General features: G+C 35.9%; 1 protein-coding gene across 8 annotated transcripts in view; it reads right to left on the reverse strand.

The window, feature by feature from the left end:
• LOC135205012 (kinesin-like protein KIF21A) overlaps positions 1-16,425 on the reverse strand; it is a 40,073-nt gene extending 23,648 nt beyond the window's left edge. For 4 of the 8 annotated variants that reach the window (XM_064235253.1, XM_064235254.1, XM_064235250.1 and 1 more), the window contains exons 1-15: positions 16,183-16,402; positions 15,225-15,452; positions 11,546-11,770; positions 10,770-10,916; positions 10,149-10,257; positions 9,321-9,523; positions 7,559-7,745; positions 6,519-6,695; positions 5,391-5,615; positions 4,754-4,777; positions 3,165-3,206; positions 2,407-2,579; positions 2,004-2,225; positions 673-910; positions 45-177 (exon numbers count right to left, since the gene is read on the reverse strand). In XM_064235253.1, the coding sequence (XP_064091323.1) occupies positions 45-177; positions 673-910; positions 2,004-2,225; positions 2,407-2,579; positions 3,165-3,206; positions 4,754-4,777; positions 5,391-5,615; positions 6,519-6,695; positions 7,559-7,745; positions 9,321-9,523; positions 10,149-10,257; positions 10,770-10,916; positions 11,546-11,770; positions 15,225-15,452; positions 16,183-16,371 (2,522 nt within the window). In that variant the 5' untranslated portion in view covers positions 16,372-16,402. Of the gene's footprint in view, positions 1-44; positions 178-672; positions 911-2,003; positions 2,226-2,406; positions 2,580-3,164; positions 3,207-4,753; positions 4,778-5,390; positions 5,616-6,518; positions 6,696-7,558; positions 7,746-9,320; positions 9,524-10,148; positions 10,258-10,769; positions 10,917-11,545; positions 11,771-15,224; positions 15,453-16,182 lie in introns of all 8 variants that reach the window. The other 4 variants (XM_064235255.1, XM_064235251.1, XM_064235252.1 and 1 more) reach the window with 4 other exon arrangements.
• Positions 16,426-16,811: the final 386 nt, after the last annotated feature.

Consider the following 16,811-nt stretch of genomic DNA (forward strand, 5'->3'; position numbering starts at 1 on the left):
AGAGAATAGGTAAATACATAACATAGAACAATTATCAAACATACCTCTCCATATCCCGTTCCATGCTGCTGACAGTCTGTTTGTTGTACGCAACCTTGTTTATCGACTGTTCCAAATTCTGCCACTTGTTTTTGGCAACCTTGGGCGAGAAGTTAGTAAGATGTCCTGCTCCAACCTCTGTTGAGAGATGAAATATGTAATGGGGCCATACAGGAATGCTGAATATATTTAAAAATTGAATTAATTCTAGAGGTCCTTTATTCCGCACACTGCTGGACTGTGGACTGTGAAGTGTCTATCTGATAATGCTGAGCAACCAGAACCTCAAAAGCTCATCCAAAGCTACAATGCATTACTACCATTAAGCAATTCTTGAATTTTATAATTTACTTCCATTTGTATCCACTGTATTCATTTATAATAATTCTTTTCTAGTAACTGATCTTTTCTTTCTGTATTTCCTATTAACCTCTAATACTTCTTCCAAATGAATCCCATATTCTTTAGCAGTTTAAATTTCAAGTTCAACACCTCTATGAGCTTGTTCCATAAGAATAAGATTCATCTTCTGAATAATAATAATGATAATAGCGATGATTTCAAAAACAAAACTTGATTCTAGACATGAATATCACAAATCAGCAAAAACACTTTACAAAAACAAAAACTCACTTCTCCTAAGCCTTCCGGCCGCCTTATTACTAAGCCCCTGCTTGGGAGCTCTCTTTAATACTGCAATCTCCTCCGTTTTCCTCTTCAACACGACATTCTTAAGTCTATTATCAGCCTCTAAGCTCTTTATGTAGTTCTCCTGCTTGCGGGAGGCTTTGCGAAGCTGGGCGATCTCCTTGTTCTTCCTCATCTGGTCCTGCTTCGCCCTGTTGTTGTCCTCTTTCATTTTATTCATGAGCTGGAAGGTAGTACAGTGTCTCACTCAGTAAGAATATGACTATAAAACAGACTTCAAGAGACTCCTATGAAATACAATAAAGAAATACTATTATGAAATCAGATGATTACTACCACTGAACATCACAAACACTGAGTGAAGCTTTGCCTCTATGCAGATAAACAGCAACACTTCAATTAAGCTTTGGATTTCAATTTACTATGGGATACAAAGTACTACTTTAAAAACATAACTGTGGGTGATCTGATTTGATTTAACCCTTAACAGCTTTCCAAAAGTACTCAAAACAATACAAATTCACTTAAATGTATCTGAAACTTAGCAGCTTGCATATATTTATGCCTAATCAAAACCTGACTCTTATTCTAATTTCAAACACTTCAACAAATGGTTATTTCAAGAATCAGAATACAGTTTGGTATGAAGACCAAAGATAACAGCTGTACACATAAAATATTGCAATGCAGCTGAGGACAAACCAATATTGCAGAACATATAGCCACTTTTAGGGAGGATACCCTGATGCAAGAGCTTCTCTCAAAGCAACGGCCCGTGCTGAACTTTTCTTAGTAGCATTGAAACAGCGTGCTGAAGCTGAGAATTTTGGAAAATTGTATCGACACATGGCTTGAATTCTACTGATTTGCTTTCATTTACTTTCATAAAAAAGCTGATGATGGAACATGAATCGAGATCTATACAGAATATATATTCCTCACTCTGTCAGGAGTATTCTGACAAAGAATAGAGATTTTAACAGGAATGGTATCACTCATTCCGTCAGAAGTGTTTCTAAAATCGAAGAGACTTAAACAGGAATGATATTACTCATTATGTCTGTATTGTTCCTAAAAAAGAATACCGAAAAAGACTGTATCCAGTACTTCAAGACTAACCCAACAAAAGTCTGTATAGAAAGAAGAGGAGAAATGACCAAGTTTACCTAAAAAAAGAATATGGAAAAAGGCTGTTCAAGACTAACCCTATGAAAAACTATAGAAAGAAGGGTAAAAATGACTGGCCTCATATCTTTTTTTTTTTCAGGCTAACCCTTACCTTTCAATATGGTTCAACTTGAACCTAAGGAACCTACCTTGACCTTCACTTTCTTCATTTCAGCCAGATCATTCTTCAGCGTCCTCAGCTGTCTCTCGTGCTGCGACCTCTCCCTCATCAGTTTCGCATGCTCTTTCTGTGCAGCTTGGAGCTTCTTCATTTCCTGCTGCATGTTGCCTATCTTCCTCTCGTACTCCTTCTTGATTGACTTGATCTTCTCGTCACTTTGGGACGACCCTGACTTGATGTTCGATAAGACCTGTGGGAGGCAGAATAGTATTTGAAAAGATCTTTTATACAACACTGTACTTACAGGCATGGAAAGTACAGTAACTAACTTACAAACAATTCATGTACAAACTGCCATCCGAAACGTAACTCGTTTGTAAGTATGGCTGTGTCTGTAACAATAAACAACTAAGTAGACTGACAATATGTACCTTATCTCTTTCTTCCTGGGTGGCTCTTATCCTGTTCATCAACATGTTCAGCTTGTCCTCGTATTGTTGTCTCATAGTCTCGAGACGTCGCTGACTCTGCTCCAACCCCTCGATCAGCTTCTGTTTGATGGAGATTTCACTCGTCAACTCAGCCAGTTCCTCTGTGTAGTTTTCTGCAGATTGTAAAAAGAGTATTAGTGCTATTGTCAAGGAATAAATTAAGAACAGTCCAATTACAGTCCATTAGAAATGTATGTCATGTACACAATTCATTGATGACACCATTATATCTAGGAGCATTGATTATTAATGGTATTGTAAAAGCATAAATTATGTACAGTCTGATCTGTAATCCATCTTAAAAATGCAATGCATGTCATGTACACGATATGTTAATGCATTAATGCCAAAATCATAAAAGTATATCAGAGAACCAACCTGGTGAAAAGGTACAAAAAGTATTAAAGATATCATAAAAGTATAAAAAATTAGGCACAGTACAATTGCAATCCATCTTAGGAAAGTACTTCATGTATATAATGCACTGATCATAACAACATTAACATCAAAATTATGAAGGCATATCACAGAAATAAACTTGATAAGAAAGAAAATCAACAACCCAAAAAGATTCGGAACAAAAGTGAACATAAAAAGTGCAGTTCAACATCAAACGTGAAGTGGAACCAATGAAAATCTTGATTAAATACCAAGAAAGCTTCTTTCAATTTCTCATCAAAGCTTTGTCATTGTCATACCTTCAGGGACCTCTACATCCGATTCATCATCCTCATCTTCGTCTAGAAAGCAGCGTGAGGGAGGAAATAACGATATCTTTAACATACAAGCTAGCACAATTAACATCGGGTGCACACTTACACAGAGATGGATGATATAATTGCTGGCACTAGGTCACTAAACTAAATTCTGCTAGGGCACTACTAGTTCTTTTAAAAACCAAAGCATCTCTACAATTACACTGGTATATGTTGTATATATTGAATAACCTTTTGAGTTTGGTATGTAAAGATCCATAATGTTCGAGCATGAAATTTTATCTTTAAAACACTGTTTTCAATTCAAGTACACTAAAAAAACTTTATATATAAATGTTTATGAATGTATTTGTGCCACACCATTTGAAAAGACAAAAAAGCTATAGAATTTAAAAAATCTTTCTTATGTAGCATAGCTATCTGTTTTTGTTTTGCATTTGTACAAAGAACTATAGTTCTGTATTTGGCTATTTTGTATACAACTGATGTCCTGTATAAAAGAGAATGTGACTTAATATTCTCAAGCAGGTACAGTACCTGCTTTGGAAGGAAAGGGAAGAGAGAGAACAGTGACCATAACAAATCGTTTGAAGCTGCCTTGTCACAGATAATGAATTTCACACTGCTGGCTTTCTGATTTGAGGCTGATACGTCAAGCTGCCTATAACTACTGTTTAAGCAAAACGAAAGAAGCAAATATGGCCATCAACTAGACAGAACATGTTAGGCCTTTGTAAGAACTATCAGCTAGAGGAAAATCACGGGTCTCAATTTACTGTAGAAAAACCACACTCGCTAAGTTACAGACTTGCCAAATTAGCCGACACTACTATGGCAAGTTGAGAAAGCACACTGGACTCGCATGCATTAAGCGTAACTTTTATAAACAAAGAATGAAGGTGTTTGTCATCGAAGTTGACGGGTTTTCACAACAGGGAGAAATGAGATCTGTTATCTCCTTCATTTGCAACGACTACCTTTTGGGATGTTTACAGTACTTGTTCTTTGTTTTGTCTATTGTGATTTGTTTTTTATATCTATAGATCCCTCACTATGGAAGTCCTCTTCTTGAAGAAGTCCAGCTATATTACATTATGATCTACAAATGAATTATTAGTTCCTAAACTGAATAACTGTAGACACAGTATCTCCACTTCGAGACATCAATAATGTTGTATACCTTTAGTCACCTACTGCTTACTTATGTAAAAGTTTTAGACAATCATTTGCACTTTTTGTTTCATCTATGAATTTAGACATCAACCTTCAAAGATCTATCATAAATGCATAAATGTAAGCCTTAGTATGTATTTTATATCTCTCTGAAAAAGAATGTTACAGTTACCCACTCACTCTACAACTCAAAGACATACAATGTATAATTAATAAGATTGGGACACCATTAATCCAAAAACTTATCTAACAAATAAGATTTGTGGTTTGAAAAATGAAGCCACCTATCTCTGTAAGAATATTAGTAGTAAGCAAGCCAGAGCATTCTACTTGAAAACAGTCTAACTGGAAGCTCATCTCAACATGGAACAAAAAACGAAATTAAACTAGGACCTTACTGTAAAATCCCCAGCAATATGTTTCTGCAAATCAGCAAGGCAAAATGAGTGAGGACATTATCCACTGATGACATAAAGGTTCTTTATGCAATTGCAGTACTGAATTTATTTGTGAAATATGACCATGTTCAGTCTCTTTGCCATATGATAGAGATATATTCAAGCAGACAATTGTAGCTTAACTTATACGATGCTTTTTTAATGATGTGAGAAGGATTATAGCTATAAGTATCAAGACTAACACTAGCACAGTCTACATTACTGTTTAATATTTTAGGTTGTTCCTTTAAAAGGTCCTGCCTTTGTCAAAGGGGCTCTGTAGGACCATTTTATATAAAGAATGTAATCCTTACAGTCTTTGCTTGAAGCTCAAATATATTTATATTCTTTCTGAGGACTCAAGGTATACACGAAAAGTTGTAGCATATTAAATAAACGATCTCATGATAACCTTTCATTCTTAAGCAACCTCCTTGTCACTCTTATATGAAAAAGGGGCCTTTAACCACCAGACCAGATCACGACCAAAATTCCTGACGGAATGAATCATGAATGAAAATGAATTAAAGTGGTACCAGACCAGATCACTACCAACTTAATGAACACCAAATAAGATTAAACAACAACAACAACCCACCTTTGTCTTCTCCACTCTCATCAGAACTTTCCACGTCCTCCTCGTTGTCATCGTCGGCGCCTCCTTCTTCCTCTTCATTTTCTTCGTCGTCAGCCGACCCAGAGCCTTCCGATACTCGTTTCTTTCTTTCCATGACTTGCAAATCTTTGGTGAGGTCTCTCTTGGCTTCTTCTATGAGCTCGGTGAAGCTCTGAGTTGGCTCGTCCATGACGCCAAACATTGAACCTGTTTTTGCGAATGAAGAAGGGTTTAAATCAGGGGTTCTAGTTTTGAAATTTTACATAAAAAATGGATATTACTAAATAATGATGAATACTCTCACACAAAAAGGAATTAAACTTGTGGTTTTAATTTTAGTATTTTACATAAAAAGTCTACTTGGCATGAGTAAAAATATAAATACCATCACAGATGGGAAGGTATTAAATATGTGGTTAGAATTTCAGAATTGTTTACATTAAAAAACCTTCACCTAAAAGAAATAGACACACAAACAAGGCACATAATGTCCATTTGTATGCAATTTTGACGAATGCATTTCTCACTATGAACTGCTACAAAAACCACTTCCTTTCTTTCAGTTCGTTGCTGAAGACCTTTATGGACAGAGTTAACAGACCAAAATAAAAACCAGCTTGCAGAGAGGGATGAGTTATAGGAAAGGGTGATAAATAAATAAAAATGATGGAATACAAAACGAGACCAATGCGCCTGCATTCAAGAGAACGTCATTAAAGCAGGAACAAATATACTCTTTGCTTAAACATTTGGAGATGAGGAGATTCCATAACTGCACTAGACAAACTTCCACATTGAATTGTAGATAAAAATAAAACTCCTAGCAAACAGCTAATTGGAGAAACAAAGAAACAGTTCTCTACATGTACAAATATATTCAGAAATAAATCTGTACATCGAGCTTTCAGGGAATCGAACAGATTCCCAAAATCTTTCTGTACAGATTTATTTCTAAATGCATTTGTATCTACTAACATAATCCATCCCAAAAGCTCTCTGTAGAGATTTATTTCTGAATAGTATAACTGTACCCATACATAACTGTGGACTTGTTTCTCCATTTCAAGACTTATGCTACTATGTTATAAAAACAGCTGATTGTGGACTTACCTGACATAGGCACATGCAAAGGTGAGCCTGACAGTCTTGCTGGTCTGTTTGCCTGATTGTTAAGTTGTTTCCTCAGCTGTTGGCAGAGATTCTCGCTCTCGCAGAGCTTGGCTCTGAGGTCTTCGATTTCCTTGAGGTAACCCTGGATGACTGTCGCCATATCGGTGTCTTCGCCAGCTGATGATTGTTGGAAATATGTATATACTATGAAATTCTGTTACACAATGTCTCAGTAACTACAGCTGCAGTAATAATTATTATATGTATAAAGTATAATAAAGTACTAATGTATTTGATATCATAAACTATTACTTCTGCAATTGTCGGAAATATTATGAAATTGTGTTACAAAGTTTCTCTGGAAATACAACTACAACACTAATACTATGTATCATATTATCGAACTACAGCTGCAGCGATAATCATTATAATATACTAATAAAGTAATAGTATTTAAAATAAAGTACTACTCTGCAAAAATATTTTTAATAACAATATTGATTTTGAATAACAATAATGACAGATGGAGTTCAAACCATACAAGATGTGAAATATTTATATATTTTATATTCATAATTCTGCTTCTAGGACAAATTATATTTATGGCAAAATATCAGTAATAACTCCACTAAATTTTAACGAGATGAAGCAATCAACTTCTCACAGATCTCCGGTCAATGGCAGTCAATTTTAAACTTTAAAAGCAATAACTGATCTTTCAATGTGAGTTTTCATAAAACAAACTTTAAAACTTGGAAAGTAAAAACTGCAGTGAGTTTTCAACATAATTTTCAATAAGCTGTAAAAAATAAAAAATAAAAAACTAGAGATAAAGCAGTAAAGATTTCTCAAAGATATGGGGTCAACAGGAGTGAATTTTAAACCTGGAAAGGTAATTTAAAAGAAGCAGAGGGTCAATGAAAAACCTGGAAAGCTAACATAAAAGAAATAAGAGGAGTGAATGACATCAACATGGCCTTGAAGATGACCACCCAACCAAGAATACGGTTGAAGAGTCCTAACGCATCCCATACACTCACAGCTGATCCAACCACTCGTTTCCTTCTCAGCCAAGAGGGCCGTGTTCTTGGTCGTCAGCATGTCGATGGTCTCCTGCATAGCCTTGATTCTGTTCCGCATGTTGTTTGTCTCGCTTGCGAGCATCTGGTTCTCGTGGTACATATCATTCACAGCCTCGCATCCGTCTTCGCTGATGATGCGTTTGCCCTGGATGAGCATAAGATAAATCAATAAGGGTCCCTGGTTTTATAGGAATGGAATATAAAATTTTGGGACAAAACCAAGCACTAGGACCTATGATGAAGTCATTCAGTGCTTAGAGGAAAACTGAAAACAAAAAGGCTTCAAAAACGTAATAGGAGGAAAATCTCGCAGTTGCAGTATGAAACAACTGCTACCAGAGGGCGGGACTTATGAGGTCATTCAGTGCTAAAAGGAAAACAGAGTAAAAAGGTTTTAAAGGTGTAACAGGAGGAAAACCCAGCCGTTGCACTATGACACATTTGTTAGAAGAGGGTCACTGGAAAGAAGCTTAAGTAATGCCTACAGTGCACCTCACATTCCCCTACAGGGATCTGTGCATATTTTCACTGATAAAACTGTACCACATTTCATGGGCTCATTGTCTGCATGAGCCATTAACCGTAGTAATGGTTCATGCAACCATAACTGAAGGACATTGCTGCATGAATTCTCCTGGTTTTGCTAATCATTAACCTTGAAAAGTTTCTTGAACTAATATTCAGAAGCATTAAACATCACTGCAAGAGAACTTGTGCATGAAATAAGAAGAGTACTGTGGTATGAGACTTGTACAAATCTTCTTTATCTTCAGCTTTTCCCATCTTTATATGGGGTCGCTGTTTGTGATCAGTCTTCTCCATCTTCTGCGATCATGCGCCATTACCTCACTTACGTTCCTCTCCCACACGTCCCCGTTAACTGCGTCTCTCTGTCTCATGAGACTTCTACAAATACTAGTCATTTTCAACCCTACTCTTCTGAATTATATTAAGCTCTTTAGTATAATGGCTTATTTGCTGCTGTCATTTAATCCAAGTTGCTTTGTAGACATTAAAAGGAGTAAAGTTATTCATTATCAAAGCACATCGTAGTTCCAATATATTTATCCCTTTTATTCATTATGGCAACTTTTCCATTCTCAAAAGGCATTACAACATCTTTTTTTATTTGAGAGAACCCAACAGTTCTAAGGTAGCTAAGTTTATTTACAACATCCTTCTATCACTCTCTGCTTCTGTTTTCCCAGGTCACTATAGCCACCAATTATTACAATGAGAGTTCTGCTGCTATATTTGACAGCAAATCTTTTTCTATTTGGCTGTCAAACTTGTCAGTTCCAGAGGTCCTTCATTCCTCCCACTGTTGGACGATGGAAAAGTCTCCCTGGGGATGTTGTGCAATTAGAACCTCAAAAGTTCCAGCAAAGATGAAACGCACTGCTATCACAAAACAATCTGCCTTGTGCTTTAATAATTTACTTACTTTGCTATCTACAAATTTATAAATCTGTTAATTTATTTATTCTTTTCCAACAACTGATCTCTTCTTTCTGTACTTCCTATCACCTTCTGTAACGTCTTTCAAATGAACATCGTATCCTTTGGAAATTTGAATTTCACGTAAATGGGCCCCATGTGGACCTGTTCCATACGAATAGAGTTCATCTTCTCAATTAATATTAATAATAATAATCATAGCTGGGAAAAATAAGGAATCTGGGTCACCCTTTTCGTGGGTATTACCTCTCTTTACCCTCACCTGTTTGTACTCCATCAACTCGATCTTCAGCTGTTGAATCTCCTGCCGTAGCAAGGCGATGGCCTTGCTGGCTTTATCCTGGTTCACGGTGACCTTGTTCTTGATGTTACGAGCTCGGTTGGCGTACTTCAAGGTGTTGAGCGTTTCCATGAAGTCCGTGTCGCTGGGAGACACACAGGCTATCATCAGTGTTCTACTGTTGCCTGCGGAGATGAATTTGGGATAAGGATTCTGGGCTATATCTGTATGTATTCTGTGCCTTTTGTTTAAGTAGAGTTATTTGGTTGTATTTGCATGGTACCTTGAATAGTAATTCATACTCAGTTTTATTTGCACAGTACTGTAAACAATACTACATACTTTGAAATGAGTTTTATTTGCACAATACTATAAACAGTAATTTAAAATCAGTTTTATTTGAACAGTACTGGAAACAATACTTTGAACTTAATTTTATTTACACAGTATGGTAAGCTGTATTTTGAAATCAGCTTTACTTGAACAGTACTGTAAACAATACTTTAAAATCAGTTTTATTTACACAGTACTGTAAATAATACTCTGAAATTATTCTTATTTGCACGGTACTGTAAACTGTACTTTGTAAGTACTTATGCTGGTTCATGGAATTGTATTCACACTAAATTTAAGTTTAAATTATTACAAAGACAGTAGTGTCATACTATGTAAGAATGAAATACAGTTTGAAAAGATAAACATGAATGAAATTGGTAAACTACAAACGGATAATTTTGTATCAAAGACTCCAGCTTCAGAAATACACAAATCTTTAAAGAATCCTTCATACCCTTGCATTCTGTAACTCACCTCCAAGAGAATCCTGAAGTAAGCGTGTCAATTTGGAGTCCCTATAAGGGACATGGGATGCCTTTTTGCTGATGTCCCCCAAAGCTGAAATCACATTTCCTAAGGCTAGCTGTAGGGGGGAAACGACAGTGTATTGTTGGTGGTGCAGAGTTTATTTCTAAGTTCTTAGAATGGTTTTAGTTTGCACAATAAAAAGCTTGTGTTTTGCTGTTTCAAATGCTTTTAATCTATAAAAGATACAGTTGTTGTTTTGCTATTTTTCATATGATTTTAGTTTATAAAAGACAAAGATGTTGTTTAGTTATTTCAAATGCTTTTAGTTTACAAAAGATGAAGATGTTGTTTAGTTATTTCAAATGCTTTTAGTTTACAAAAGATGAAGATGTTGTTCAGCTATTTCTTTCTGTATTATGAAAGAAATACAGTACGCTCTTTGTTAATTACTACATACTTAAAATATTTCTTTCTTTACTGTTTAAAGATCTACATTTCTAAAGGTAATATCTACCGTAATTCCTAAAGTGTATTCAACCTACTATACACATAATACAACGGTTTCCTTTCAACGCCTAATACCTAACACTACTGCTTGACTAATCTTGCCACTATACAATGACTCACCAGTCCACAGTTAATGGAAATTCCCTCCCGAGCCCTTTCACCAGTGGCTCCAGTTCGTTTCAGACGTTCTGATCCTGCCAGATCAACGAAGTGGAACTTGGCCGTTAGCGTTTCGAACTCAGGGACTTCTTCGGGGTTTTCTGGGTCCTGGAAATGAAATGTTTGTTTAGTTTCTTTTCCTAATGTAAAGGTGTTTTCCCTTTCCATACTCTCATGCAATAGACAATATCTTTATTAAACTGGGAAGGTTAAGATATATACATCTCATTAACTGTAAATCTCTTGAAAGGGATGATTTGGAGAAATCCAAACTTGCAGTTATACTGTCATATTCAACTTTTGAATACTGCTGATTAAAAAACAAATAAAATACACTCCTACAGTTTTACAATACATATATACTATATATATAATAAACAATTATTTTTGTTGGAAGGGAGTAAATTAACAGATCACCATAACTATACATCTTTCATTCATCTTTGTACATATGCATTTGTGTTTGTAAGAACATACAGTACATAGTGATACGTATATAATAAAGAAATATTTAATGCACTGGAAACAGGGTAGAACTTTAAAGGACAAACACTTCATGCTTCCCTTAATATATTTCTGCCATAGTCCCAAAAAAATTATATGTACGATCCAAGAACAATATTGTAATATACTATTCAACATTAATAACACCTCTATCAATAATGTCATATAGAATCCACTATTTATATTATGCTACAACACAATTAACATCTTATGTCACTTTTAACAAAACTAACCTGTATAGGAGACAACCTCTGCTGTTTGACTAGAAGGGTGAATATCGCATGCGACCTGGAGGACTGGGTGTTCATGTTGGTCGAACCCGTCGTCCGAGACAAGGCACCCGCCCTGAGGCACTGCATCGTCTCCTCCATGGACGTGACCGTGCGCGTTGAGATGCCCGTGACGTATATCCCCCCGCCAGCGTCCTCATGGATACGAACTCCACCTTTACCCGATCCCTGTTGATGGAAGGGGAGTTACTAGTTAGGCCTAGGGGAATGGAATACATAAAGTTTAGGCCAGAGGCCAAGTTAATGCTGGGACCTAAGAGGTTGTTCAGTGCTGAAAGGGAAATTGAGTGTAGAAAGGTTTTAAAGAAACTTTGAAAGGTTTAACAGGAGGGATAACCTTGCAGCTAAAGTATGAAATTGTTAGGAAAGGGTGTAAAGCAAGATGGGAAAAACATTATACAGGCAGTCCCCGGGTTACGACGGGGGTTCCGAAAATCATCGTAAGCCGGAACATCGTCAAAAATCCTAAGAAAACCTTACTTTTAATGCTTTGGGTGCATTGAAAACTATGTAAACTGCATTCTTATGGCATTTTTTATCAAAATAACCTTCAAATATTGATTATTTTGCATTTTTGGTGTCATATTTCATCTGCCAGATGAGCTTTGTAGAGGTCGTAACCCTAGGACATGCGTTGTAACCATGGAAATAATGTCTGATGAATATAATTGAAAAGCGATGTAACCTCGGAACGACGTAAGCCGAGACCGTCGTAACCCGGGGACTGCCTGTATAAAGGAAGGTATACAGTGGAAGGAGTTGTTCTGAGCCAATTCTGGGGCTATTGTATTGTGGCTTCAATGTGTTATATGTCCTATTATTTGCATTAAGCTACAAATGTCCTTTAATATCCAATTTGGTCTACCTCGGAATTAACATTTTCATGACTAAATAATTCACCTTTGGTTAACATATATGAAAATATATTCATTTCAAGGTAGACCAAATTGGATATTAAAGGACATTTGTAGCCTAATGCCTGTATATGAATCACAGTGATGTGATAAAAATTCCTCCTATTATTTATGTTAATTTTTATCTCATTTGTATTCAAAATCGATATGCTTCAGTTCCATAAAGAGGAATTGACTTGATAGCTTATGATTAAATTTCATATACCATCCTGCTAATGTGGAATAAAGTTAGACCATGTTTTTATACAAAACCTAGACAACAATAATATGGACTGCATCAGTTACATCTCCTCAATCATGATGCATCCTTTATCTCCATCAGACGTGGGAGAGTAACGGACATCAATTGATCCCAGGTTGATTTCCACCCTTAAGAACTGATAACATAAGAACGATTTTCCCCTGCCAAGAACACAATCAAGTAGACGTTTATGAAAAAAAAAACGCATGACAACCTAGCGAGGGAATCTCGACCTTTTGTCCGATTAGAAAAAAGGTTAATTTCGTTAAAAGTCTAAAGCGGGGGTGGGGGAGGAGGATGGGGAAAAAACACATGACAATCCTAGCAAGCGAACCTCGACCGTATGTCATTTTATAATAAGGGTCATATTTCGTTAAATATCAGTCTAGTGGAGGAGGGGAGGAGGGTCTTACGACTGCATAGAATCCTTCCTTTTAAACTCATTCAAATTTTTAAAGAGACAACATTGGAGAAGCGTGATGCCAAACGACGCTGCGAGCCGGGAAGGGTGAAGGGAGAACGTGGCGTCATCATCACTTGCTACAATTATTGCCGAGGAGGAGGAGAAGAAGAAGAGGAAGTAATGTAAACAAACCAACTGTCATATCAAATGAGAGTCTATGTTAAGACGGTTTCATGTTTGTGATCAAGTGTTACCGTTTAAAAGTAACGGTTTATCTGTTATAAACTAGACTTTCTTTTAAAAACAATGGCAATTTGTTGACTTAAATAATAATTTTTTTTTGAGGGGGGATTTAGGCGTTGTAATTTATGGTTTTAAATACTATTTTACGTTGTAAATGAAATTGTACAGTATATACCAACGAAATTTTTCTTTTTTATCGTCTCATGTATCTAGATTGTGTATGTTACTGTCTGTATTTTGTATATTCAATGTATATTGCCCTGAGCTGAAATAAAGCATATTATTATTATTATTATTATTATTATTATTATTATTATTATAAAATAATCTATAATATTATTATTATTATTATTAATTATTATTATTATCATTATTATTATTATAAAATAATCTATAATAACGGCAGTAATAAAAAGCTCTCTCTCTCTCTCTCTCTCTCTCTCTCTCTCTCTCTCTCTCTCTCTCTCCACCAGACACCTTGAAGACACCTCTACCGAGTAGGCAATAATAACAGCACCACCGCAAATAACAGTACTTGGCACAGTTAATTACAGTATACTTTCCTAACCGTAGGAAAGCCGTTTAATATATACCACCCAGAAGGGTGAAAAAGAAAATAAATAAGAATTGTCGTTATACCTTTGTCGCTTTGCCAAAAAAGCGACATACTGGTTTCTGAAGGTAAAAATACCGTTGTAGGGAGGTGGGGTGTGATATACGTAATGTGATGGAGATGTATGGGACAGTTGTATGGGGCCTGTATGGAGGTAATTGGATAAATAAAAGGGGTGGATAGGTACGTAAGAGAAGGTGAAAGGTGCCGGGTAAGATGTATAAGTATGTTAGGTAGGTGGTGGTGTTATTATGTAAATCAATATATAAACAAATGTATAAACAAATACAAATTTAATTCATTAGCAAATATATATACATATATAGACAAATTTCAGCTACTGGAATTATTTTAGTGTCATTTGAATTTTCATTAATAAGAATTAAATATATATATATATATATATATATATATATATATATATATATATATATATATATATATATATATATATATATATTATATATATATATATATATGTATATATATATATATATATATATATATATATATATATATATATACTATAAGAAAAAATTGAAAAATATGTGACTAATATTATACAGACATTTAATATGAAATAAATAATGAATATATATTTACTCAAATACTTTATATATATATATATATATATATATATATATATATATATATATATATATATATGAAAAATGGAAATATATATATATATATATATATATATGATAATAGATATATATATATATATATATATAATATATATATATATATATATATATATATATATATATATATATATATATATATATATATATATATATATATATATATATATAAATAAATTTTTCATTATATATAAATATATGAAAAATAGAAAAAAATATATAATAAAATTTTGACTAAGATGGAAAAGCTCATCATAAGGACACAAAATTAATAAATAAACATTAATAAGTAACCAATGAGAGTTCACATAGGCAGGGTGTAGTTCTACCTCTCCTAAGTGATACGTCTTTCAAAAGTATTCCTCAGGGGAGGTGGAACATACTACATCCAGCCTGTGTGAACTCTCTCGAGAGACTGAGGAGGGTTTCCAGCCCTGTGATTAGCTTATCAACAGCCAATCAGGAGTGTTGTAAAGGACTGGCCTAGGCATTAGATGCATGGTTGATGTGGATCTACTATAGTCGACTGGTGTGGGTCGCATAAAGGACTTCACTCTCACTCACCCTGAAGTCGGGTTCGAACAGGTCAATGATCTCCTCGTTGTAAAGCTCCATGAAGTGGGCGGTAATCTTGAAGTCGGGGGGCGTGGTCTCCGCCTCCTTGGCGGCCGCCCTCCTCTCCTCTATGCCCCTGAAGAGGTGGTCCACTGCCCGGGGTATGATGCCCACAGTGTCCTCCCTGGAGTCCACCTCGAGTCCTGTGCCCATGGTGTAGGTCTTCCCCGAGCCGGTCTGTATGTGTAGGGAGAATGGGAGAATCGGGCTAGAGAAAAACTTTGGTTTCAAGTGGAATTAAATATACAGAATTAGGGAGTTGAAAGTCTTTTACCAATCAATCAATCAATGACTCAATGAAAGGTGATTTGAATTTACACCATCTGCACCCATAAATGTCCGTACGTGTAGGGAGAACGGGAGACCGGTGCTATAATTTCGTTACAGTTTAGTGCAAGAATAAATATAGACAGAGTTGGATAGTCAAAACCAGCTGAAAGATGAATCAACCGAGAGTCGAAAGTCTTTTCCAATTAATCAATTAATGACTCAATCGAAAGACAGACGACTCGACTGCGAGTCGAACGTCTTTTCCAATTAATCAATAATTGATTAATTGGAAAAGACTTTTAACTCGCGGTTGAGTCTTCTGTCTTTCGATTGAGTCATTAATTATTAATGACTCAATCGAAAGACAGACGACTCAACCGCGAGTCGAAAGTCTTTTCCAATTCATCAATTAATGACTTAATCGAAAGACAGACGACTCAAACGAGAGTCATAAGTCTTTACCAAGCAATCAATCAATGACTCGATCGAAAGATGCCTCACCCAAAAAACCATCTGCGCCCATTGTGTACTAGGTCCTGCCCGTGCTGGTCTGCAACGTGTGGTGAGAATGGGAGAACTTTGCAACAATTTGGTAGAAGATCAGCACAAAATTGAATGTACAGAGTCTTATCCCTACCTGGCCATAAGCGAGCACGGTGGCGTTGTAGCCATCGAAGCATCCCTCGATGAGCCCTTCCACGCAGGTGTCGTAGACCTCCCCCTGCAGGGTGCCCATGTCGAAGACGTAGTCGTAGGTGAAGGCCTTGTCTGACCCCAGCCACACCTGGGGCTCGTCTGGGGTCACGCTCGTGCACACCCGACACATCTCGATGAGCTCCCGTGCTATCTGGGGCCGGATCCTGGAAGGGTGGACGGAGACAGAAGGGTTAATTACAGATAAGGTCATGAGTATTAACTAGGGAGTTAAAAAAGTTAATTAGTGACGTTACAATGAAAACAGTGATGTGACAGGGAAACTGAATAGGGCGGGAAAGGGTTAATTACTGGAAATTTGGTGATAATTGACAATATTGGTGAAAGGATTAATTGTAGAGAAGAAGCTTATAACTAACTAGGGATGTGAAAGGGTTAATTACAGAAAATCTGGTGAAAACTGGCAATGGAGATGAAAGTTAATTACTGAAAATCTGGTGAAACTGACTAAAATTGGGTCAAGTGATAAATTGTGGTAAAGACTATGAAAGAAATTATGTTGAAGATAAGTTTGGCATAAGATTATTAACGTTTGCTAAAACACACTTAAAA

The sequence above is a fragment of the Macrobrachium nipponense genome, chromosome 48 (genome assembly GCF_015104395.2).
Source record: "Macrobrachium nipponense isolate FS-2020 chromosome 48, ASM1510439v2, whole genome shotgun sequence".
In the NCBI taxonomy this organism is placed as follows: Eukaryota; Metazoa; Arthropoda; class Malacostraca; order Decapoda; family Palaemonidae; genus Macrobrachium; species Macrobrachium nipponense.